Consider the following 27895-nt stretch of genomic DNA (forward strand, 5'->3'; position numbering starts at 1 on the left):
CAAAACCACCTCTCCTCTTGATAATGCTGGTGAATAGATAAAAAACTGACGCTTTTACCTCATTCACCATACAAGGTGAGGCTTATGCCTAGCTGCTTAGGCTTGTGCCTGACTGCTACACAATCCACTACTAAATGTTTTGCGATCAAACCTCTTAGTTAACATGAAATGTCAGAAAACATTCAACGCTAAGTCCTAAATTACATTTTTGACACAGAGTTTTAGGTTCTTTTGTACAATTTTTAAGCTGACAACGGTGTTTTCCATTAAGATTTTTTTATTAATATTTGTTCATTTTCTAATTTCAAGTAGTCTGGGTTTCTTGGTTGAACCTCTAAGCCGTCCCTTCCTGCAATATTTCGAGGTACACTCAATATTAAGTAAGTTAAGTAAGCTACTGTAATGTGCCGATGAAATTCGCGGATTTCTAGAGTTTGTTCAGGCATAAAAAGTTTTGAAAGATTCCGTGCTGCAAATGATATCTCAAATGCATTTATGCATAATGGCCAATACCATTTTTTTCCTTCTAGAGACGAACACTGTGTTTCCATGAGATTGTCAAACAAGTCTACTCCATTCTTATGAGAAACAACACATGGTATATATACTTTCTGCTCGTGTCTTCAAAATTGGTACTAATCAAATACTACTCTATTATCATTCCAACGAGCAGATCATTCATTCATTTTCATCAAATATAGCATGTCCACATTCAATGCTATGCAGGCGTCATGAATGTCTTCATCATCAGTGACTACGTCTAGATCAGGCTGCAATATTACCATTTTAGGATCACTGTCATCAAATTCATTGCTCAAGGGCATTAAATTATCATGAGCCTCTTCAATTGTTAAAAATCTCCGACTCATTTTCCTGCCAAAATGGTTACGCATTGAACGCAAATGTATCATCTTTTGTTTCCAAAAGCTTTGCTTCTTCCTTTAGCGAAACACAAAGATAATGTATATTGTTGTTTCCAATAACACTATTAAATTGATTTTTGAATGTTGCGAATTCTAAGTAATGACCTTAAAATGTTGGAATAGGCACTTTAGGAATACGATAATTACTGCAACTTGACATAGAAGCTTGTTTATCATCTTTTGTATTATTTATAGCAATAGTTGTTTTACAATTTTTAATGAGGTTTTTAATTCTTACTTCTAATGTTTCTATTCTGGAGTCGATATCCAACAAATCTTCTACTTTATCCATTGCAGCTTCATTCTCAACAAAGTCACAGTAGTTGTCACATAATATGCAAACGGATGATTTAATTTTTTTCAATATTATTTAGTTTTGGTTCCAAGTCAATTTCATTATATTCATCATCTGGTTTACCCAACAAAGTTTCGAGACAAGCTAGTTGAGCTTTGACGCTCCCCTTTCTGTTATTAAGTTTTTCCATTTTTACGAAATCAAGTTTGTTCTTACATAGTCAAATAGTTCACAAATAATCCATGATACGAAATCGAAATTATTCATAGTCTCCTATTAGAAACAGAATCATGGAATTTCTGATTCCCGGTGAGTGCCGTCACAAATCTCAACAATCTTTCCATGTGGTATACTTGTATACAAATTTTCGAAATCAAAAGTATTAATGCTGGAAATATTATTATTAATATAATCCAAAACTTCAACATTATTATGTATAACAATATTTTTCTCTTTTTAATTATAAGCAAAATAATTTTTAGAAAACTAAAAAGCCTTTTACTAATTTCAGAATTATAACAATTAGTACCACACGCTATAAATCTAAATTTAATCGGACTTTTATGAAATTTAACAATAGGAAATAAACATGGAAATGTAATCCTATTTAACCTAAATTTTAATTTTTAACTAAATGCAATAATTCTTGAATGAACACAATTCTTCGTTAATATTAAATTTGGTGTCGATACCACATAAAAATATTGCCAGTAGTGCTGTATCGCTAATATCGCAAAAGAACAATATTCGAATTTTGCAATGCGTTTACGAAGCGTTGTTGCTATGATCTCGGACAAGTCTGCAATTCTCCTTGCAATGGTGAATCTTGATAATATTTATTTTATCAGGAAATGCTATTTCTGCAACAGCAGTCAGACATTCTTTTATCATCTCTCCGTCCGCAAAGGGTTTCATTTTTTCACCAGTATTTGACTGACAACAAAACTAGCCTTTACTGCCGTATTTGATAAAATAGCTTGATTGATAACTTTAATCAAATCTCCATTTGATTAAACTTATCTATCCGGAGTTGTCCTTTGTCCTGTTAAGTTTTTATATTGTTGTTCATGGTTTGTATCGTAATGCCTTTTTATCTTATATTCTTTTAATGTCGACACAGTCTCTGAGCATATTAAACATACAGCTTTATCTTTGACGAAAGTGAAAAAAAAAATCAAATATCCGCTTTTCTTGGAAATGCCTGTGCTCATCAGCAACCTTCCGTTCTTTTGTTTGCTTTTCCGACATGCTATTATGAATTGCACTTACGCCTTTCAAGAAACACAAGAATTGCCAAAATTGCTAGTTAACAGCTTACCAGTATGACTGATTGTGTGACAGACGTGTCGAGTGTCTCGAATGAATCAATAAAATGTATTTATCACGGAACACACATTTATAATTAACAGGTTTACACATTATAATTATACATTTCTAACATTATTTGCAATATCAACGACTTATAACTTTCAGACGTAACAACGTGTGTCACTCGTCAGGAATTGGCCGGTGTTTTTATCTGATAGTGTTCACAGGCAACTGTTTCCTCTTCAGCCTCACTTTCCAACTGCGGCAAACCTGTCTATAGGTGGCGCTACAACACAGAGGTGGTTGCAAGTGCTGCCGCCACAGAAGCAAACACAAACAAGCACTGACACAGTGCGTTCGTATTGCATGTTTGAACAAGTTGCCGACAGGTGAGTAACTCGTCACAAAAAATTCGGTTTAGTTATGTACTACCATTTTATTAAAATTAATTTTATAACAATAATATGGGAGAAAGTCGATAAAATAAATTCAATTTTAGAAATGCTTGACGGGCCGCGTGTTGCTCATCCCTGCACTACAATGCTTAGCAATGTCGCAGACGATTTTTAATTTATTGAAGAAAATGATTTTAAAGAGTAATTATATATTTTATTTTTTTTTCTTCATAATTTAAGTTAATGAGTAGTAATTGGATATTTCTCTGTAAACAAATTATATCTCTGAATAATTCCTTACATTTTTGTGATTTATCTAAGCATAGTATAGTTTTTTTTCATTTAAATTTTTATCTTCGCATCATTCTTTTTCGTCAATTCGCGTATATTTTTATTTTTGCGTCACCTAAAAGTAGCTGTATTCAACAATAATTCTATTCAATTCAATGGTTTAATAAATACTCTACAATATTTAGTAATGTAGCTGACGGGTTTTAGTTTATTATAGAAGAAAACAATTTTAAATAGTAATTCATTTTATTTATTTTTCTTCGCAATTTAAGTTCATGAGTAATTGGATATTTCTATGTAAGAAAATTCAATTGCTGAATATTTTTGCTCACATTTTTGTTATTTATCTAAGCAGAGTCTAGTGCGTCCGTTAAGTTTTTATCATCGCGTCACTCTTTCCATTTCGTTCTATTAGTTATTCCTGAAACAAGTCTAGAAAGTATTTAAATTAATACTGATAATGATGGGAAATAAAACTTCTGTTACCGAACAGGTGATAGGATCCTTGTTATCGGCAATTTTTTACGACGGGGAATCATAAAAAGCCTCTGTCTTGAGACTAGTTTTGTGCATATTGGGGTTTATCTTCAGGCAATCTCTTCTGTGTACAATGGTGGTTCTAAAATATATTTTCCTTATTATCGGACTTGCTTCGACATGCTACGGCAGGAGTATTGATGGTAAATATTAACTTATTAATTGTAAATGTTTACAGTTAGAAAACTTGCATTTACTTTTATTTTAGGACAGTGGAATTTTTTCTTTCTCTTTTTTTTTTTCTTCATAAATTAAGCCATTTAAATCATTGAACTACAAATATTGATTTCACTCACTCACTGAATTTTGTCCTGTGAAGTGCAATTAAATATTTGTATTACCACAAATTTCAAGGTATCACATTATCTAAGTGTAGATAAAAAAAATATGGCTCATTTGTATTTATATGAATTTATTAATTGATTGAATTCATGCCATTGAGCCAGAATTTAGTTTAACTTAGTTACTTGGTTGAAATTAGATATATTAAAAAATTAATTAATATATAAAGATTTTGATTTTAATTTTGTGGAAATAAACATTCCCCACTTCATATCAATTAACAAAATCACTAGGACTTAAGTAGTACTAGAATTGCTTTAAATTTCAATATTTACACTCATTGTATTGTGATATAAAAAATACATTCAACTAGTTATTTTATGGTTTACATTTTTGTCAAAATAGTGAGCCTCTGAAAGACTATAGTAAATTGATTTATTTGATACATTATATTATATAACAAATAATAATTTGTTATGATAATAGTATTATTAAAAATAATTAAAATTCAAAACATGAAGTATTATATATACCTTAAATTCAACCTCAAATTAAACTACGTATATTGTGCAAAAAACAAAAGAAAAAAAATGGCCCACTCTAAATAACTTTTGATAAAATGATCGGATCTTCATGTTCTAAGACTCAATCTTAACGTCTCGAAGGGATTACCTCAAATATGATAATTAGTGCAGACGGTATTTTAAGTTGAAAAATCAAACACAAAAACGTACTTTCCCTGAATAAACATACCTTTTTTTCGACGGATTCGGATTTCTGACCCCCAAAATTAAGGGGGTAGCCGCAATCTGGGAAATATGGTCCCAATAGTTTGATCAGGAGAGCTCTCCGAAGTTTGGACCCCTTAACGATAAGTTTACTTTTTACTTGATTTCACTTTATCGCTATAACTCGAGAACTTTTTGAACGAATTGAAAAATTTGCACCAAATTATAAAATTTGTTTATCCAAAGGTAATTCCATGCAAAAATTTATTTGGATATCATTGGATAAATGAATATAATTAAGTATTTGTACCAACTGTTTTTCAGACCAGGCTTCGCCTCACCACATTCTCGCGTGCCTGGGGTTCACCAAACAGGATTTAACAGATGACCCATTGACGGTGTTGGATTTTTTGAGGGTGTATAACGTCATGGGCCTGGTCTAGCACTGCTACCAATGGGGGCGTGCAACAAATATAATTAAGTTCAATTTTTTTTTAAAATTCGCTCTATAAGTTCTCGAGATGTAGCGAAAAGTGAAATTAACATTAAGGGGTGAAATATTTTGGTGGTCAGAAATCCGAATCCATCGAAATAAAAGTATGTTTATTCAGTGAAAGTACGTTTTTGTGTCTGATTTCTTAACTTAAAATATCGTCTGCAGTTATTTATTAGCATTATTGAAATCCCCCCTTCGAGCCATTACGATCGAGTTCTAGAACGTAAAGATCCGATCATTAAATCAAAAGTTATTCAGGGTGGTCCTTTTTTTACTTTGAATGGTTATTAAGTTACAAAGAATTCGGGTTCAACGTTCCGAATCGATTCGTTCATTGGTTCAATTGTAATAAATAATCGTAATAAGGGATGGATAGTTACTTTTTAAATACACAAAATGCATTTCAACTCTTAATTGTAATGCTTACCCTTATTGTTTACACGGTTAAATTTTAATGCTACGTAATAAATGTTATTGGTATGCACGCAACTTACAGAGCGCATTGCTTTCAGATGTAGCTGGGGATGAAGCTATGCAAAATCCTGATCTTTTTGAAGGTGATATAGCTGGATTTGACCCTCATACTGTAAGTAAAACTATCCACATTTTTTTCTCCAATTTACTGCTATTCGTTTACGTATTGCGATGAAAATTTATTTTAATTCTTTATGGATTGACTGCCACTTCAAATGCAGTGACATTTTCCTCGCTTTTCTGTTTATCGCAAGCCGTGGTTAAAAGACTGGTTTATCTTTCGCTAATTTTAAGAATTGCATTCACGCACTGAAGAGATTTAGCTGATATACTCACATGATTGTCCCCCTATATTAAATCCACGTTTAGTACCCTCCAATATGATATTCGTATTCATATTCCTCCAATATGAGCTTTGATATGATATTTGTTTTTAAGACTATGTTTTTAACAAAGAGTTCTTAGGTTCCATGAAGTCTTTGAACAAAACGAAGCAAGTAAATACTTCTGCGAATCTTATATTGATAAACTCTTCTACTTGATTATGAAATTTTTTAGGGGGGGGGTGACTTATTGCAATGTAACCCAACGGCAATTTTTGACAGCATGACTTACTGATGAATAAAGCACCAAAAAGGACATACTGTAGTTCTTTAAACGAGAACTAACTGCAGTGTTTTGTGGTAACAATTTGGGCAAAGTATAGTGGGATAATTGCCAAATTTGGTACTAATGCATTTTACAACTAAGGCCTATCCCAAATCATCACCAACACATGTAAATAAAGTAAGATAAAAATATCTGTTTATCTCCCTTGTAATCATTATTTTTAAATTACTTAAGCGATTTTAATGATGATTAACTCAGTTATCAAGATTTACTCATAATGATAAATTTGACCGTGTGGCATAATAAAATAAGGTCATAACAAATTATACTAAACTAAATCAACATGTGACAAACAGATTTGAAGAACATTTAAGGAAAATGAATCACTGCTTGAGTCAATTGAATTTAAAGTCAGTTATCTTGCACATGTGCTAGACTTGGCTTGAAATCTTGAGGAGCTGATAAACTATTTGTAGGTATCAGGTTATTATTCTTTGGATATATATACCAATTGTTCAGTCCTGTTGCAGCAATTGTTTCAAGATAGATGTATATTTTTCTTCAGAATTTCTATCAAAAACATCTTCTTTTTCTGATCACCTTCCACTCAGCTCACCAGGTCTTAGCCCTGTCTCTCTTCCCAGGTTTCTTCTCCTTCCCAAAAATTGGCAGACTAAAACTGCTTAATTTATTCACAGAGAGGCTATCTCAAACAGGCATTTTTTGCAGAAATAGGCTGACTGATACTCATAAAAAGGAAAGAGAGTTGTAGCAACACTACAGTTTATAGAAATATATCCTATAATATTTTTGTTTAAGGTGTAAAGGAAAAAATAATTAGGGAAAGATTAAAGGGAGCAAATTGTTTACAAATTTTAGAATATATTTTTAGATGATAAAAACTGACTAGCTTATGGTTAAAGCTTTNCGAAATCTTCTCTTTTTTGGTCTCTGACCAGATCTACGAGGATTATTCATGATTATTTATAATAAATAAATCAAACCGAAACTAGATTTTTGACTAAAATGAAAGCTAATAGACGAATGTACAAATATTAATCTAAGATTAAAAAACGCATGCAATTCGAATATAAACAAATAAAATCTGCAAAGGGTTGGAGCAGAGTTGAGTTGTAGACACTTTAAATCTCAGATTATTATTAGAAACTATAAGATAAGCCCGAAATGAAGCAATTCGCGACCACGCCCACTAAAGCAATTGTTGGTGAGTGACTTGTCTTCTAACCCTTATAACTTTTGAACCAATTGAAAGATTTCGAAATGTAAGATATGAAAATGCGCAGAATAATGCAAGGAATAAAAAAAAATGATTCTTGAAAAATCGATTTTTTTTTTTAGAGTTTTAAGGGTCCTGACCCCCCTTAAGATTGAGTCCTAGAACGTGAAGATCTGATCATTAAGTCAGAAGTTATTCAGGGTAATCCATTTTTTTAGCGCACTCTACAATAAATAATTTCTAAAAATATCGACTTACGTTCGAATGATTATTAAGTTACAAGAAATTCAACGACCTTAATTGGTTCAATGGCTCGAATCGATTCGTTTATATTATGATTAATAAAATACATTTTTTCAATGATTCATATAAAGATCATCAAAAAAATAGGGGATGGTTAGTAACTTTTTAAATACTCAAAATGTGTTTCTACTCTTAATTGTAATGTAAACCCTTATTGTTTACACGGTTAAATTTTAATGTTACGTTATAAATTTTATTTGTATGCACACAATTTACCGAGCGTATTGCTTTCAGACGTAGCTGGGGATGAAGCTATGCAAAATCCTGATCTTTTTGAAGGCGATATAGCTGGATTCGACCCTCATACTGTAAGTAAAGTTATCCACATTTTTTTCTCCAATTTATTGCTATTCGTTTACGTATTGCGATGCAAATTTGTTTTAATTCTTTGTGAATTGACTGTCACTTCAAATGCAGTGACATTTTCCTCTCTCTTCTGTTTATCGCCATCCGTGGTTAAAAAACTTGTTTAGTTTTCACTAATTTTAAGAGTTGCATTCACGCACTGAGCTGATATACTCGCATGATTATCCTCCTATATTAAATTCATATTTAGTACACTCTGATATATGATATTCGATTTTAAGACTATGTTTTTTACGAAAAGTTCTTAGGTTGCAGGAAGTCCTTGAACAAAACGAAGCGAGTAAATACTTCTGCGAATCTTATATCGATAAACTCTTCTACTTAATTATGATACCTTGAACTTTTAGCAAGGCAAAAGGCCCAGAACAAACAAAAGTGGCTGCTTCCTCCTATCCACTACTGGTATAAAGCAAAAAGACCAAGACTATCTCTATCTCTTCCTGGTGACAGGCAGAGCAACACTTGCTTATCCCGACTGGCCAATGGACACCGGAAAAGTCTCACATTTTCTGCCAATCAAAAGATCTTTCCTCTTTGCCCTAAATGCCAACAAAATCAGGCATCACCTGAGCATATCTTGAACTGTTTAGGGCTGGACTGGAACGACATTCATTCCTCTCCCCTTTTAGTTTCGGACTTCCTAAATGTCAACGAATTTATTGATCTGGTCTGACTCCGTCAAACCAGATGGGAATTAGTAACAACAACAACTTAATTATGAAATTTTTTAGAGAAGTGGTGACTTATTTCAATGTAACCCAACGGCAATTTTTGACAGCATGACTTACTGATGAATAAAGCACCAAAAAAGACATACTGTAGTTCTTTAAACGAGAACTAACTGCAGTGTTTTGTGGTGACAATTTGGGTAAAGTGTAGTGGGATAATTGCTAAATTTAGTACTAATGCATTTTACAACTAAGGCTTATCCCAAATCATCACCAACACATGCAAATAAAGTAAGATTACAAAATCTGTCTAGAAATAATGATTACAAGGGAGATAATTTACTTAAGCTATTTTAATGATGATTAACTCAATTATCAAGATTTACTCATAAAAATAAATTTGACCATGAGGCATAATAAAATAAGGTCATAACAAATTATACTAAACTAAATCAACATGTGACAAACAGATTTGAAGAACATTTAAAGAAAATGAATCACTGCTGGAGTCAATTGAATTTAAAGTCACTTATCTTGCACATGTGCTAGACTTGGCTTAAAATCTTGAGGAGCTGATAAACTATTTGTAGGTATCAGGTTATTATTCTCTGGATACATATATCAATTGTTCAGTCCAGTTGCAGCAATTGTTTCAGGATAGATGTATATTTTTCTTCAGAATTTCTACCAAAAACCTCTTCTTTTTCTGATCACCTTCCACTCATCTAACCAGGTCTTAGCCCTGTCTTTCTCACCTCTGCCCTGCCCCTCTTCCCAGGTTTCTTCTCCTTCCCAAAAATTGGCAGACCAAGACTGCTTAATTTATTCACAGAGAGGCTATCTCAAACAGTTTGGACAGAAATAGGCTGACTGATACTCATAAAAAGGAAAGAGAGTTGTAGCAACACTACAGTTTATCGAAATTCATCCTATAATATTTTTGTTTAAAGTGTAAAGGAAAAAATAAATAGGGAAAGATTAAGGGGAGCAAATTGTTTACAAATTTAAGAATATATTTTTAGATGATAAAAGCTAACTAGCTTATGTTTAAAGCTTTTTTTTTTAATACATAGGATAGGAATGCTGTCGTAGAAAAACACAGAGTTTGGCCAAATGGAAAAATACCCTATATCATCGATCCAGCACTAAGTACGTACAGCTTTTCCTCTTAGAACAAAAGCACACAGTTTTCGCAATATTTTCTTTAGTTTCATATTGGCGAGATATTTTGTTTAGTCGAGATATTGGCGAGAGGCAGAGAGAACCGATGACTCGCTCGAATGCGTATATGAATACAAAAATGTAAGAAACAATTGTTTTTACGAAACTAGGTATGTCTATGGTCATTTTAGCAAACGCATTAACTTTTTAATGATTGAGTGCAGCAAGCCCTTTTTGGTGATTGGCGATTTGGAGGAAGAAGATACCCCATACAGGAATACCAACAGCTCGGCTTTCTGTAAAAGATTTCATAAAATGGTTCGAGATTTCAATGCTGAAACGTTTAAGATTATTGTTAATTTTACAAACTTAATTAACTTAAACTCATTCGTACTTTCATAAGGAGGTAACTAGGATTCACGAAGATTTCGGCTTCTGCCGCCAAAGGCGGCACTTAACGATTCTCCGGTATTATGGGTCGGATAATTAAAAGCTATATTAATATATATGTAATCGAGATGAAAATGTAAAGGAGAAAATAAAATGGGGAGACGTACGCTAGTACTATCCTAAAGATCAGGTAGGCCAAACCTGAGGTGTCACGTGAATGAAACAGCCAATAGAATTGAACATGAAGTAGACAGTTAAGATAATTCCGGTTAAAAAATAAGACATGAAAAACTGGTTATGTACAAGGTATCGTGAAAACTATATACATAAGAGTTAATAAAGGACAAGAAAATATGTACAAAATATCGAGGCTAAGACTAATACGCATGTGACGGGCGATGCATTATAATTGAGGCAGCGCCTGAACAATGGCTGAGATGCCAACTGCTCCGAACACGCCAAAATAATTAAAAAAAACGGTGAATAACTACTAAGTAAATTTTGCGAATGTTTGACTATTTTTGCTTGTCTTTTAAAAAGTATAGCATGACTTAAGTACTATAAAGTTGTGATATATATAAGCGTACGAGCTATTTATAAATAGTTTGTGGATAAAAATCTACTAAATTGAATTTATTAAACCGAGAATCACAATTGATAAGTTACCTCTTTAAAATACGTATATATTTGCTGTCCGGAGCAAGTTGGCATCTCTGCAATGGTAACTTAAGGGATCTAACATTGGGACCCTTCTCCCACGTGGCTAACCGCAGCTTCGGTAAACTACCGAAGTTAAGCAAAACTGCCCCCCGAAAATAAGCAAAAATAATACGGAATATGGTAACTAGGATAATATGTGTTTTATGTGAAGTTTCGAATTATTTATTCGTAGTGTCGGAATGAATAACTTTTAACTAAATTTACTACATCAAGAATCATACATACAAAAAATTTCCCTTAAAACGGAGCCAATTGGCAAGCTGTTCCCTCGTAAAAATAAGTACTAAATGATGATAATTGCTGCAACCAATGGTTTGTGGCGACACTCTTGTGCCATTAAACCCCACTTGCCTCCTGAAAGTCACGATGTTTCTTTTATTTCTCAAACATATACTCGTTTCACGATCGGTACAATAACAATTTACCATAATAAGCTGAAAGTCTTATCTTACATTTCACTAATACCGGGAAATTGTGTACAATTAAGTCTTGTTTGTGAGAGGAGGAATGTATTAATTTATTTACAGAGGAAAAGGAACCTCAAATTAAAGAAGCCATGAAACACTATGCAGACAAGACTTGTATTCGATTTGTTCCAAGAACTGACGAGAGACAATACGTCAAGATTTTCGCCGGAAGAGGGTAAGGAATAAATAAGAAATTCTACTAGTGTATGGTAATTGAGGAATGTGCTGAAAAAAAATAACTCTCCTCTTCAGTATGTAACACTTTTTTTTTCTGAGTTATAGATTTATTATTTTTCTCAGTTATCGATTTATGTGATATTTTTCTGAGTCATAGTTCTCACAATCTTTCTCCCGTTGCATAACTCCCCCAAAGGATTGATGAATATGAGTTTTATCATATTCACCAATCCTTGTTGTGTAAGTTGCTATCTTTGTTGTAAATTCTCTCAACTCTTTAATATTTAGCACATGATACATTTTACTACATCTCAAGAATCCTTCGTTGAATTTCGTTTCACCCATAAACATTTATTACTTGATGAACCAGCTTCCGTATGTTCAAGAAGCCAAGAAACTACAACAGTGAAACATATTTTAAACCAGTGCATTAAATACAAGCAACAGGGTGGGCATTTCTATCTCGGATACTGTGGATAAACCATCTGCTACAACGTTAAGTGAACGTGCTATATAACGCACATCCGTCGAAAACTGACCGATGCAATCAAGATCTCGAATTTGATTCTGGGAACATTTCTCATGCTTTTGAGTAAATGGGTAAATTAAAGATTTATGATCGGTATAAATTGAAAACTCGCGACCTTCCAACAAATAAGCAAATTGCCGAACAGACGCGTAAATAGCCAATAATTCACGATCATGCACACTATAACGCTGTTAACTTGGGGTAAACTTACGCAAAAAAAATGCCAAAGGTTTGAACTCATCGCCCTCTTTCTGGCTTAGAACCATCCAATAGCCCGATCTGAAGAATCGCACGTCAAAGATAATTCTGCATTTTGAGATGGAGGCACTAACATAGCTGATTCACTTTAACTAACACTGCATTTTTCAAAAGCAATTTTTGCTTTCTCTGTCCTAATTATAGTCTTGTCTGTCTATTGGAAAAGAATATATAAGAAAAACAATTCATCTTTTGACAATGATCGCGCAGTGAACAAAGAGCAAATATCAAATCCACGTCACAGCATTTATACTGTGAAGATCGGGACCACTCCAGTTCGCTTCGTAAGAAATAATGATCGATACACATTCATAATTCAACTTGAAGGTAATCTTCGTTTAAGCAAACTAAAGCATTTCTTATGCATTTTCATTAGCAATGAAATGGTATCATCAGCATAGAGAGCAGTTATGCTATTGTAGTCTTGTCTGTCTATTAGAGAATCACATGTGAAGAATATATATAAAAAAAAACAATTCATCCTTTGACAATGATTGCGCAGTGAACATGATTTGTCTTTTGACAGTGAACAAAGAACAAATATCAAATCCACGCGGTCTTCCCTGTGAGTAATGCCACGTGGCCGCCCAAAATCTGATCTTGAAACAATTCTTTTTCTTGACCACTGCTGGTTAGTTCCATCAAATATTCCTCCAGGAAAGCAAATTTCTTTCAATACTTGATCCAGGAGCTTCCTTTAAATTGTATATAAGTTTATTCTGTTCATGAATTTATTCATTTTTAGAAGGATATTCTTACTTTTATACTATTTTACTGTGTTTTAACTTTGACGTGATTTTATTCCAATACTTCCGTTGATTGTTTGTATATGATTTTATCAATTTTTAATTATATTTAGGAAAATAAGTATGCACTTCAATTTTGACATGTATAAACATATTGTTTGGCGCAGCATGTCCACATTTGGATTTTGTGCCATTAAACTCTACATTCAATCAATCAACCAGGAGCTTCCTTGTCTTCTGGATTAGCTTCAAAATTACAAGGTTACTGAGTTGAACGTTAGTAGTCGTAAACCAGAAAAATTTGGTCGGGTGTTCAACGACGGTTATAAAATAAAATTAAATCATGCACAGTGGTTTCTCCCATCCACTCATTCTGCAATATTGCGGAAAGAAAATCCACCTTCTCGAAGCCGTATTACGCGACCGCCTTCAAAGTCAGTGAGCTGTTGACAATGGCTTCTTCGTCTTCTTAAAGGCATTCTTGACTGACAGCAACTCACTATGTCAAAATTTAACGAAAAATAACGTAAGATAAAAACTCCGCTTTTTAACAATTACATGAATTTAATGTCCCATTCGATTCGGGCCGTTGATCTAGAATTTAATGATTTATTTTCATTCGGACTCTAAATTTGATTGATTGATTGAATGTAAAGTCTTATGATACAAGATCCAAAGGAGTATATAGGACTCTAAAGCAGTTAGGAGATTGCATTAAATGTTACTACTTTATTTTTGTTAATATTTTAAATTTATCTGACGTTTAACGCCTGAGAGACTAATAATAATTTATACATTATTTATAACAAAAGTATCATACATTAAACAATTGTATTTACAATTTTTTTTAAAAAATATACAGTTGCAAAGTTCCTATCATTAAACTTAAAATTATACTGTGTAAACTAATTAATTTTTAAAAAAAACTAATTACTTTTGAATTCACTTTTAATTACTAGTTAAATTCCAGCTCAATGACCAGAATTGTCATGGACGTTAAATTTACTCTAAACATTTCGAATATATCTCTATATATCTGTAAGATTGAGAGCCTTTTTTTTCTGTCTAAACGTTTCAAACCGACCACTGACATGCAGATATTAAAAATGTTATAAATAGTATATTAGCTAAAACATGGCTGGCAAAGTGCAATTAATAAACTGTTTAAAATCAACCACCAATTGTCCCTTTTAAACCAATAATGCGCCTAGAAAATTATAGATTACGAATTGGACACACGTTTCACCCACAAACATTTATTCCCATATGTTCAAGATGCCCAAATATTTTAACAGTGAAATATATTTTGACCCAGTGCTTTAAATACAATCAACTTAGACAACGGTATTTCAACCATGAATTTACAGGTTTTAATTTAAGATACTCCTAACAAAAATGTTACATTTATCTGACACAGCTAATATAAAATAATTAAATGTGCACAATAAACTCTTTTTTTTTTGTTCAAATAGAGCTATAAGTTAGAAATTATCACTGATGTTATCTTTAAAATATATGAAAAACCGAATCGCTTATAGTGAAATTTAAAGTAATGACTAACGCTTAACCCATCAGAAAATTCCATTTCGTTTTTCGGTCATCCCTATTTAATTAACGAATTAGTATTTGAAAAAAGTGGATGAATAAAAATTATTTTATTAACGATTGAAAGTTTGAACAAGATATATAGAGAGAGTATGAACTAATAGTGTAGGAATTATAAAAAAAAGGGAAATTAAGTTTATTTATTGTATTTAGGTGCTACTCTCATGTTGGAAAAACTCTAGGTGAACAGCCTCTGTCTTTAGGAGCAGGATGTTTCAAGATGGGAACGCTACTTCACGAGATGGGTCACACAGTTGGATTCTTCCATGAACATTCTCGATCAGATAGAGACGATTACTTGAACATTCACTACGAAAACATTCAAAAAGGTTCGAAATTACACCTTTCTTCCCTCTCCTTTTTTATGCAAATTAATTCTTAGGAAAAATTGTTTTCAGTAAATTTCGATGGGGTGAAATCCTCCCCAGTCCTCACGTTAAGAATTCAAAATTACAAGTGATTGAATTGTTCCCAACGGACTGCTAAGAACATGGGAAGAGATCCATAGCTTTCGATTTATCGAAAGTGTGTACAATTAAATTTGAAATAATTTGACTATAGCTTAATTATCAAAAAAAAAAGTGTAAGAATTAATATAGCCCTGTAATTGAAACATTTTTGTGGTAAGATAAATAAAGTAACTTAAAGAATAAAGGGTTGTAAATAGATTTGGATGTTCGGTTTATTCGCGACAGTGCATTAATGAGTTATACATTTGTATTAAATTAATAAGTTGGCAGTTACATTGATTGTTAAGAAGAGAATAAAATATTTATCTTTGCCTCTTTATAAAATGTAATAAATATTAAATAATTAGTTTAATTTATTTAACATTAGATTAAGAATGATAAAATTTAGCATCACAAGAGGTTCAAACTCTGTCTTTTATAAAAACAACTAGGAAAAAATCACTAAAGATTTTTAGGCGTGGATAGCTAAATGGTCGCCCTTACGCCAAACATTTTTATCACTCATTACAGCTTGTTCAGAGATAGGGCAAAATATCTTTCAGGTATTAACGTGCATTTTGATGCTAACATAGTGAAACATTGCTGGCAACCGTTGTTTTCGTTGGAATAGAGGATCAGTTTGTTAAATGGAGACCCAAGCAGAACTAACTGTTGTCTCTATTTTATTTCCATTCTGTTATGTTATTTGGAAAAACTGTCTTTTGAATAATATATCTGGAAGTTATTAATTTAAGGTTTTTTTTCTTCCGTAGGAATGGAGGACCAGTTTGTTAAATTGAGACCAAAGCAGAACCAACTGTTGTCTCCATTTGATTTCGATTCTGTTATGTTATATGGAGAAACTGTCTTCAGCAAGAGCCATTACGATGGATTAAAAACCATGACCGCCAAAGATGGTCGAAAAATAGTTGACGTCAATGATAAGTTTGCCTTGAGTAAGGACGACATTCTACGGATCTCTAAATTGTATCAGTGCTGATTGTATTGTCAATATAGTGATTCTTGATGTGTGTTGGCAATAAATTTCTATCTTGTGACTTTCTGTATTGTAATTAGGCATACTCTCTTTGGTCTTACCGTACGTAACGGTGTCATTATCGCTGATGATAATTACAAGATTCCAGATATTTGTTCCCTCTTCACTGCTGAAGCTGTTGCCATTCTCTTTGCACTGCTGCTAATTTCTATGCGATCTACATAAGTATAGCATATATTCCGTCAGTATGAGCGTTTTGCGCCAATTGGAAAATTTTGGCAGTAATACTCATATAATTTTATGTTTCATTAATCATTTGCTGATTACTCTCCACAATAACGGTTATTCTGTTGGGTACCGAATCACGTAGTTATACCAGGGAACGATTTGTATGTACGATCTGCCACCACTGTTTTAACTGTATCCGGACCTTTCTCATACATAAAGCATAACATTCGGCAGTTTCTCATTCACAACATTAGGACCTTAAAATCAATAACAAACTGCACTCAGTTAAACCAAATACTAACCATTAACCTGCATTACGTACGCGTCACGCAGACGTTAAACTAACCCGTCTCCTAATCGGCCACACTCGTTTGACGCATCTATATTTACTGTTGGGAGAGCCACCTCCCCAGAGTATCTTACAGTCTCGAAATTTAAATTTAGAAGACGACAGTATTTTAACTGTGACTTCCCAACTTTAGCAATTTTACTTGGAATCACACCTCATCCTAACTTAATACCTTACCTCAAAGACATCGGATTTTATAATTCGACTTCGTTCAAATTTTAATAAATTGATCAGTTTTCACCTAGTTATATTGATTTTAGCCAAATCACCTTGGTTTTGATTTTAACCAAGTTTCTTCGAACTCAACCTTCTGGCTCTTGCGCCAATAAAATCCAACCAACCAACCAATCGAACTCAACCTTGTGTTTGGAGTTATATAAGGTGTTATATGATTTTGATAAGGTGTTATATGATATGATGTCTAAGTTATATGATTTTTTAAACCTAGTTTTAGGCGCGATATAGCTCCTGCGCCAAATATTTACTACACTCACTCATCATATTTTAAATATTTGCCCATGTTTTAACTTTTATCGTCTTACCATTTTTGCTAGTTCTATTTTATCTCAGGATGATGGGTGTCTCCTAACAAATCCTCCAAACATTTTTGCGTTCATACGCGCAAATTATATTTTATACTGTATATAACTGCTTCGTCCTATCTACACTTTTATCTGATTTTATTCACGTTTTGAACCTGTTTCATCTTGTTTTATAGTATTTATATTTTAGATGATTTATCTATTTTAACTCTGCGGGATTTGTTAGGTGACTCGCATCATCCTAACATTTTTGCGTTTCTACGCGCAATTGGTCTTTTATACTGTATATAACTGTTTTATCCTATTCACAATTTTATCTGATTTTATTCAGCTTTAAATGCAACTGTTTTATAATACTTTACTACATTTACATTTTATCTGATTTTACTCACTTTTGAATACCTCTGTCACGTTGTATGTAGTTTTATAAATTCCGTGTGACTTTTAATGAGGAAAATTTCTAATATACATTTACCTTTATTTTAAAACCGTTTGTTTGGCGCAGCATGTCCTTCTTTGGACTTTGTGCCATTAAACCCTACATTTAATCAATCAATTGGGCTGGTTTCAAACACAGCTCGTGTCTTTTCGATGTTTTAAGACTTGTTCTTGAGCCGACATAACAAACGCAACCAGTTATCTAAACTTGCGATTCGTTCACAAGCGATATGCGCTCAGGCACACTGTATCGTGACATTTCCACTTGCAAATGGCCGTTGCCTGCGCATACTAATTCCCGTCATGCCCTGCGGTCAACCCCACGAAGTTTGAACTTGATCAGGCAAACAGTTTCGAAGTTATGACGATTTTATTTCTCATAGTACAATCATTATCATCCTGTATACTAATACACACGCACACACATATTATATAAATACAGGGTGCGTAGCGTTTTTAAAAAGTGCTTAAAGGTACTTATTTTCGTTTTTTAAAAGCCCTTAAAGATACTTTTTTCATTGGGTGTTTTTAAAAAGTGCTTAATTTTCTCTTTTTGAATATCAGATTTACCATGTTGATTTTCGCTTCGAATTATGCAAAAAGACGCAGTTCACATTGTTCTATTCAACGTTTTCACAATTAATTCCACCCCAATCTATTTCGCCGTTTTGTCAGTCCGTAGCGCATGAAAACGCCATTTGTTTTGCATGATTCTTAATTTCAAAACAATGATTCAAAAACTATGCCAAAAGGTTTTTTTTTTTTGACATGACATGACGTTTAAAACAATATAAAACCGTCAATTGTCAAAAACTTTCTAACCTTGCCTAATTAAATTATATTTCTTTAAGTTCTTAAAAGGTGCTTATTTTTTGTTGAATAATTTGGCTACGCACCCTGTATATGTACGTGTCTGTGAGCGCAACATAAAAAGCTTCAACTAATATTTTTATATTATTTCTTTATCTAAATCTTCTTCTTAATCTATTATTCGGAATTAAAAGCTTCATCACACTTTAATATTCACATCCTGTCTTTTAATCTATTTTTAGTTCAAGTATGCATGAATTAACATTTTAGTGTTTTCGTTTTACTATGTGTGAGAATCATATTTTTCCCTCGATCTATTTAATGGACCAATTAAAATTACTCAAGTTTCCATTGGACTTCCATCCGGACTATTTTGCAAGATTTTCCCTAATTTTTATTCAGACGCTCTTCGATTTTGTGTCACTTGGATGCTAGCTCTTCAGAATTATGCTAAAAACAATGGGGAAAAAAATAACCAAGTTGTTTATTCGTTAACGATAGTATCTGTACTATTAGCTATAGTGTTGACTGATGTTGCGACTCTATTATTGCTTCTTAATAATTTTTTATTATGGGAATCTAATGTAGGTATTGATGTTATAATGTAGTTCCTTTAAAGTCTACTTATTTGGGTGCATATTAAATTAGTGTGTATATATAATATTACATTATTTTTTTTTAATTATAAATTTGAAATTGCTTATTGAACTATTTTATGCACTATTTGTTTCCACTTTCTTATGTATATAGTAATTTATATTTGCAATAAGAATAATCAATAGGGTCTATGCAATAAGAATATCGATTTTAGATTTTGCGGATTTAAAGTTTTTGATTCAAATAGAAAACTCTTTTTCCAACTAACCTTTTAATTTATGGGTACAGTCCAATATTCGTACTTGCACAAACTGTTCCAAGTTAAAAACTGATTACACCAGTTGTTCCTTTGCTCAAATTGGTGTCACAAGTTATACACAAAATGCAACAGGTTTCTAGTCTGTTTGGTCAGTTTGTCTGACATCATTACCCATATTTGTGTACGAGCTTCGAGTTTACATTTTACAAGATCCTATTAAGATAAAGTGGCTCTCGTGAGGAAATTCATTATGAAAGCAAGTTTATTATACAGGGTTATTCATAATTCCCTCCGGGATTTCGAAGCGTCATAGTAAAAAAACGAAGACGAATATGGCAAAAAAGAACATATGAAATTATTCCGAAAGTATTCAAGTTTTAATTTAAGCAGTTGCCGGTAGATGGCAGTAACATGTACCACTGAAGCCAGTTGTAGTTAAGAAAAATGGCGTTTACAGGCGGAGGGAATTATGAATAACCCTGTATATTTAAAATAAATTATTTACACTGTTTTCATAAAAAATAAAGCTTAAAACAAGCTGGATAATATTTTTAATTAAAGAATTTTTACTTTTAATCAACTAAATTTAAGAACTGAGTACGAAGCTAAAGCTAATCGTACAAACAGCAGGCACATGTACATGTAAACGGCAGGCACATTTTATTCTTTTTCTGTGCTAGGTTCTTGCCTCTCTGCGTCTTTTAGGGTCTGGAGGATTCCAAAATTTAATTGCAGAGAGTGCATTTACTTTAATGTCTCAGGCCAGTGTTTCAAGGATATTTGAGGATTTTAATTACAGCCATGATGACACTTGTAGAGAATTTCATCAAATTTCCACAAGGTGCCAGAGCAACTTCTGTAGCAAAGAGGAAATTCTTTGAAAAATGTGGCATTCCGAACATTATCGGTGTTATTGATGGGACGCAAGTTTACGTAACCAAGCCCAATCAACCGGACTGGAATGTTTTTTTAAATCGAAATAATAAATTTTCGATGAATATCCAAAGTGTAAGTACCTGACTTTTGATTGTTAATGTTAAATTGCAAATCATATACTTCACATTAATACTTCTAGGTTAAGAAGAGAGTAAATGCAAGAATGATATTTTATTTATTTTTCATTTGAATATGGTAAAGAATAAATATGGAAGATAGATCCGTAGTGGAACAGACTATCGGGTGCTTAAAAGGAAGGTTTAAACTCATTGATCTTAGTGGTGGCATCTTACAGTACACACCACAAAAAGTCTGTAAGATAGTAATGGCAGGAAGCGTGTTGCATAACATTTGTTTGGATCATAGTGTTCCTCTACCAGACGAGCCGTATGATCTGGAAATTCCTGATCCCCTAGATCGATCCACCTAACTCCAGGATAATTTTGAAGAGGAAAGGGGAAGCAATTCGAGAAAGAATCGCTATAAATTTGTGCAATTATTTTGTTTTCATGCCTTAGATTTGATTAAAAATATTTGTAAAAACGTTTTTGTAGTGTCTTGTATTATTAGTGCACACTTTTAATTTTTAAATGTAATCTTATCCATGTTTAGGGATTTCCCCTTTTTTTTTTTAACTATACATGAAAAAAAATTGCAAATCTTAATTTTTACAATTTCAATGAAATCATTGAAAATGGAATGCAGATAAGTTTCTTACCTTGGATGACGGGCAATTCCGTGAAAGTGTCAACTTCTAAATGAAATTTTTTTTTAAAAAAATTGCATATTTTAATTTAAAAATATGTTCAAAAATAGTGAAAGTTTACATGTTTCTGTTTTATTTTTGATAGTTTTTTGATTCTGTCAGAATTTTAAAGTAACCACATGGCTGACAAGTGAATTGTTCACATTTGTGCTGAATTGCTTTATTGAAAGACACTTACATTTCTATTTTCCTTTTTTTCTTCTTTTTTATCTTTCATTCGTAATATTTTGATAAAATTATGCATATAATGCAATATTTAAGCATTTAAAAAATAGTCTTAAGTTTAATTTAGAAAATAAGAGTTAAATTTTTTGTGTCATTCCGTCACGTTACAGACTTTTTTTTAAATAAATTAACTGATAATAAATAAATTTTGGAATATAAAGCAGATGTGGAATAAGAATCAATAAGATAATAAAATTGTATGCACGTGATTATTAACTTCCAATAATAAGTTTGACGGAATGAAAAAATTAAGTCCTTGAAAAGCTTATTCAAAATTAGATTTTCCTTTTCAATTATCCTAATGGCTAAACAGTTGTTGAAAGACAGATAAAATGTAAAAAAAGAAACGAGATCTCTAAGATTTGATAAAAAAAAAAGGAAGAGAGGAAGGCTTCCACGGCTCTTTAATTATTGTCCCTAACTGTGAAATAAAGTAGGAACTTTTTTTCGAATCTTCAAAAACAAGATGGGACAAAAATTGATTCATGTATAAATTTAATTTCCAAAGAAGATAGATTTATAAAGACCATCTAATTTTCAAATAGTTGAAAATTTTACTAATTCTATTTATTGGTTGCATACGTTTTAATCCTGTTTATCTGTTACATTCTGTTTATCATTTACATATTATTAAAACTTTTTTAAAAGAAATAGTTTTTCCCATTAAACTTTTGGTCTTTCTGTCACAGCAAATAGATGTTAATAACTGTTAGCCAACTTGAGATTAATTTTCAAAATTCATAATTTGCATTGCTTGCACATTATGCTAAAAGTAAAAAAAATAGTTTCCTATATTGTTATAAATATAACTTGATATTTAAAAACTATTTGATAATCATAAATAGCTGCTGAAAATACAATCGAAATGTATCGATTTCCAATAATATTGACGTAAATTGTGCACAATTGTGCTCACCAAAAAGTCATTAACTAAATGCATGATTCAAATTTTATAGTATGTAAATTTCTGCAGAAAAGAAAACTAAATTTATTTGCTTGTCAAAAGAAAATTCTTTCTGCCACAGGGCAAAAAAGCTAACAAAATGAAAGTGCAAAAATATATGCATGGTATAGTGTAATATCAATTTGAATTAATTTAATAAATAAAAATTTATGTTTAAACAAAAAAATTTTATTGCGTTCAGAAGCTGTAAAAATGATATTTTCATAGTATATAAATTCTATTAACATAATTTATGAATGAAAGAATTGGAATAATTTATACATAATCAGGAAGAAAAAAATTGACATGAAAAACCAATCAAATATTAGCTTTTTTTTAGAAGAAGAAAAAAATTGGGACTTAATAAATATATCTATGCATGAAAAAACTTTAAATTATTATTTTTTTTTTCCAATGGCAGACATGAAAGACAAATTTGTAGCTGAGAAACAATATAAAGAAAGAACAAAAAACGGGACAGAAGCTACAAAATGAAAGAGTCTGTAATAATGCATCTCGCCCGCCAATAACGTTCCCACAAGGGAGGAAGTGCAGGGCAACGTCTCAGATGGTTAGCGTCCATTTCTTCTTGTAGGTTACATATTGGACAAAAGGGGCTTGAAAAGAATTTGATTCTATACAGGTGTTTTGATAAACAGTCATGGCCAGTGGCAAGGCAAAAAAGGGCCACAGATATTTCTCTTGGCCGTGACGGAATATCTTTAATTCCTTGTTCCAACCAGTCCTTATTTTTATTTGCTTTTTGGAGTTTTGCCTCAAATGTTGTTCGAAGAGAGATTTTTAGTAGTCTTTTTGCGGTGTGGAAAGGAACTGGCTTAAGAGATATTTGTAGAATCTTGGCGGTTAAAGTATTATTTTGCTTATAATATATCAATTTCTTAAACTCATGAGTCAAATTCGTTGCAAAACAAAATGTTTTTCCAAACACTGTATAATGCATGTTATTAAAACTCATTACCCACAATAAACTGCAGAAAAAATTTAAATCAATCTAGCACTCACATTCATAATTTTTTATTATTATTTCTCAACACTTAAATTCAATGAATCTTGATCTATGTTGTGTACACCTTACATAATAGCTGCAACTTTTTTAGTTGTAAAACATTTTTGAGATTCAGTTCATTTTGCATTTTCTCCAAGTATTTGTTTATTCTTTCTAACTGCTGGTTATTTTCCGATTGAAATTTTATGTCATTTTTTTAACATCTCATCATCCTGCACTTCCTGCAGCTTTCTTTTCCGTTGCCGGTGCTGGATGACTCTGGGAGTGCTGCTTTTAATTCTAGATTGGGCCCAGTTTTCCTTAAAGAAATGCATAATACTGTAATAATTTTTGTTACAATATATAGTAAATAATTAGGAAATAGTAAAGTTAAAACGTTTATTTTTGATAAGCATTAAGTAAATTTTACCAATAAACAAAAATATATTTTGTTTAAAAGGTCTTAAAATTGTATAAAACTGTCTGCCTTATTCTAAAATAAAAATCTAAACAAATTCAGCAAACACAATTAAATGTAATACACCCAAAGAAAATGTTTCTATTGTTCATAGCTGAGTAAAATGATGAAAGCTATTTTAATCCATGCAAAATGTACCAAAAATAATAAGTGACACTCGAAATCCAAGAAGTAATTTTTTTTATAGTCATTTCTTATCTTTTTTTGATAGATTACTTTATTTTTATGCACTTAATAAACAATGTTATACAGTTTCCCCCCCCCCCCTGCCAAAAATTTGAAAACAATTACAAATTCAAGATTTCACTAATAATTCTGAGTAATAAAATTGATTACTCATGAATAGATTTATTGGTTACAAGTTTTCTGTCTATATTTTAAAAAAATTTTGTGGAGATAAAATTTTATTATTAACTTTAAGTTTTTTTTTTTTTCCCTTCTCAATCTTTCTAGAAAAATGGTTTGGATGTAAATGGATAATGTAAGATGTTTACATTATTTTAAACAATTCATAATATTACAATTTTCAACACAAATGTATTTTATGCCTACCATACCTGATTTAAATCAAAACTGTTTGAAAGAGGTATATTAGGGTAATCAGAAAAATTCTCTACATCTTCTAAATCTAAAAGAAATTAAGTAGTCACAATTTTTATCTCGTGAATTCGTTTTTTTTCTTCTTCTTCAATAACTAAATTGCACACTGAACTTGCATAGATATTTTAAGGTATTGACGTTTATAATAATACACTTGTATATATAATATATACATCCTCCCTAATTCAAATACGGCATAGAGCTTCGAAAAATAATGTAAAAAGATAAAATTAAAGACACACAAGAATAATTGATTGAGATCATTAACCCAGATATATTAAAGTTATTGTCAAATAAAGAAAATGATTAAACAATTCAAAATTTTTATAAGGTAGGGTTATTGTGAGATTATCAAGACTTAGGGATGTAGCATAACACATTTTACGCTTCTATTTGCTCAAAACACTAAGATCAAAATAAAGAAAAAACTGATAACATCAATAATGTTATAATAAACATTTATGTTCGTTTCTTGATGTTATAGAAATAAATCAGTAATAAAGAAAAAGATTTCTGAGTATTAAACAGGGTTCGTGATTTTTTATTTATTTAAATCGGATTTTATTTTTATTCAAATACAGTATAAGAACTTCAATTTATGATTAAAAAACTTTATAAATGTTTATAGTATATAAAAACTTTATAAATAATTAAAATATTATTAAAACTATATTATAACAATAATTTAGAAGCTCTAACTACCTAAAACAATTTTTATTACAATGCATAGCTTTGAATGCATAGCAACCTTTCTGAAACAAATGCATGATAAAAATTTAAAGAACAGATGAAATAGAGAATTTATAGAATGCATTAACTATTAAAACAAAGTTTCAATTAGCAAACCATCATTTTAGTTTAAATTTGTGATTTCTTTTTTTTTTTCTCTTAATTTTTAAAATGACAAAAAAAATTTAACAGATTTTATAAATGTAATCAGTTATCAAAAAATAAATATTGAATCTAATATCAAAATATTCATTTTTTTATATTAAAAGAGATAAGTTAAGCTAAAAAGAGTTTTAAAAAATCTGTCTGAATTTAATCTGGAATTTTTCTTTGTAGAAAATCTGATAATGTCGAAAGATACTGTAAACATATTATGAGAAAAAATACTTATTGATAAAAGAGATAGCACAATTCTAATTCTGGGTTATTTAATTTAATACGATAAACATTTTCATTCTGTGATTTGAAATTAATGTGCACAATATTAAGAATTTTATAAATACAATAGTTCCTTATTGTTAGCTATAATTAATTAATCCCAGCAATTTATTTAAAAAAAAATTTAAAACTAGGAAAAAATAATAAAAGTATCAATAATTTAAATCATTGTTTTTTAACTTTTTAAATCAATATATATATAAAAAATTAGTTGATTTAAATCAACAAACCTTGGTATTAAAAGAATATTTAAAAATTACTATTCCTTATAAATTGAAAAAAAATTTAATTCAGAATATTTTTGTCAGAAGAATAAAGAACAAGGTTTTGAAAACTTAAATTAGAGGTAACATGAAAATATAGTATTACCATGCTCTCTACTGCCGTCTACATTATTATCATAGTCGCTAGATGTGCCAGCCACATCAATTGATGCTCTTTCCTTTTAAGAAGAAAAATTATTATTATCAAGTCTTCGACAGAGAAAAAATTGAACTACTGCACCATTATTTTTAACATATACTTTATAATAAATAATAATATTTAAGGTTAACAAGCATTAGTGCATTTTAAATTGACTATGATTCTTAAAACTTGGCGTCTGCTAGAGATATTGTTATAAAAACACTAATGTAGTTTCAAATTTTGTGAAACTATCAACGTTTATTTATTGACACTATCAAAATGAATAGTTTTTTATTCTTTGAAGATTTAATGTGGAAAAAGAAAACGAAAAAAAGAGAGTTACTTTGAAAAATATTATTTAAATACAATTGGAAAAATATTATTTCGATCATAGTACCTACGTACATACTTTAAATAACTTGCATTTCTAGATAATTTCAAAGTTACTCGGTACAACAACTATTCTATAAAAATTAATATAAAAACGCAAGGTACTTACCACGGGCTTTGCTTAAAATTCTCTAGCACTGTCGAAACCGACTCCTTGTATTGTTGTCTGCCCCAACAGAACAATTACTCTTAATTCAAGATCATTTAAGAACTCCCCATTAGGAGGACCTCCTCCTGTGCCGTTATTGTACTGTTGGATCATAGCAGCTTTTGTTTTTGCGAAAGATTTTAAATCTTTCCACTTTTTTTTTAATTTCCTCCCCAGAACGAATGTAACCACTGGTACTCACGCTGTTTAGAGCACCAGCGATCTCACCCCACGCGTTTTTAATATCTTTCGTTGTTTTGTAGCAGCGGCGTAATTGCCCCGAAATCAATTCACGTTTTCCTTCTAATTCTTCGATAATCGAAACAATCTCTTCTTGAGAAAAATTCGGTGCTCGTCGTTTTTGGGAGCTCATTTTCAATGCTTCAAAATAACCTTAACAGCAGAAACACGTTTTGAGATGTTCAAGTTTATTTGGGATGTGTAAGTAATATGTAATCTTATACTATATAAAAAGTTTGCTTGTAGCTTTCTAAGTATTAAATTGTTATTTTTTTTAAGCAATCTCATTGGATAAACAGATCCTACGTCATCATAAGCTCGAGGGTGAAACGAGTAACAAAATCCCCGTCTTAAGTTAGGCTACTTTTAAGATTTGGCGTGTTTCACTTGAATCCACACAGCCACAAATATCCACAACACATCTTAGAGATCTCTTGGATAAAAAAACTGGATATTGCCATATCCATCAGAGATCCCCAAGACGTCTGAATATCCATGAAATATCCAACAGAAATCCAGGGGTCGCATCTGTGTGATGTCTAGCAGATATTTGGATATTGATGTCTGCTGCATATCTAAGACACATTTGACAGATATCTAAGACCTACCACAGTTATCCAAGGGATATCCCAAGTTAAACATTGGTATCTCTCTCACATCGTTTAGATGTCTGTTATATTTAGTTTCTGGATATCCCAAGGATATTCTTTTAGATATCTCAGAGACAACCCTGAATGTCTGAGAGACATATTTCATTTTTGTTTAGTAAAGTATTTAAAAAATGCTTCTTTTCTGAATTTGTATTATTTATTATTAAGCGATACAAATTTTTAATTAAGCATTTCTTATTAAATAGAATTTATCTTGTATTATGAGTGTATTTAGAATGTATATCATGTAAATTTTGAGAATATTAATTGCTAAATGCTATGATATATGTAGAATATACTCATAATA

General features: G+C 31.3%; 1 protein-coding gene and 1 long non-coding RNA gene across 3 annotated transcripts; one reads left to right on the plus strand and one right to left on the minus strand.

The window, feature by feature from the left end:
- The first annotated feature begins 3725 nt into the window (after positions 1 to 3725).
- On the plus strand, positions 3726 to 16472 carry LOC107438505 (astacin-like metalloprotease toxin 5). 2 transcript variants are annotated; one of them, XM_043047742.2, is made up of 6 exons: positions 3726 to 3892; positions 8113 to 8186; positions 9986 to 10061; positions 11711 to 11825; positions 15119 to 15294; positions 16188 to 16472. In XM_043047742.2, the coding sequence occupies exons 1-6, from the start codon at positions 3823 to 3825 to the stop codon at positions 16412 to 16414; spliced, it is 738 nt and encodes a 245-aa protein (XP_042903676.1). In that variant the 5' UTR covers positions 3726 to 3822; the 3' UTR covers positions 16415 to 16472. The 2 variants fall into 2 exon arrangements, with proteins under 2 accessions (XP_042903676.1, XP_015906299.1); XM_016050813.3 differs by lacking the exon at positions 8113 to 8186 and adding an exon at positions 5768 to 5841 and having other exon boundaries at positions 3735 to 3892.
- A 6995-nt stretch (positions 16473 to 23467) lies between these two features.
- On the minus strand, positions 23468 to 26704 carry LOC122270431 (uncharacterized). The gene is made up of 4 exons (XR_006225794.2): positions 26660 to 26704; positions 26125 to 26197; positions 24546 to 24616; positions 23468 to 23830 (listed from the first exon to the last, which is right to left on the minus strand). It is a non-coding gene; the product is annotated as an uncharacterized lncRNA (long non-coding RNA).
- Positions 26705 to 27895: the final 1191 nt, after the last annotated feature.

Source organism: Parasteatoda tepidariorum, chromosome 5 (assembly GCF_043381705.1).
Source record: "Parasteatoda tepidariorum isolate YZ-2023 chromosome 5, CAS_Ptep_4.0, whole genome shotgun sequence".
Classification (NCBI taxonomy): Eukaryota; Metazoa; Arthropoda; class Arachnida; order Araneae; family Theridiidae; genus Parasteatoda; species Parasteatoda tepidariorum.

Coding starts and splice junctions, on each gene's coding strand:
- LOC107438505 (XM_043047742.2), top strand. CDS start 3,823: ATGGTGGTTCTAAAATATATTTTCCTTATTATCGGACTTGCTTCGACA. Junction 8,187..9,985: donor CTGGATTCGACCCTCATACT/GTAAGTAAAGTT, acceptor TTTAATACATAG/GATAGGAATGCTGTCGTAGA. Junction 15,295..16,187: donor CTACGAAAACATTCAAAAAG/GTTCGAAATTAC, acceptor TTTCTTCCGTAG/GAATGGAGGACCAGTTTGTT.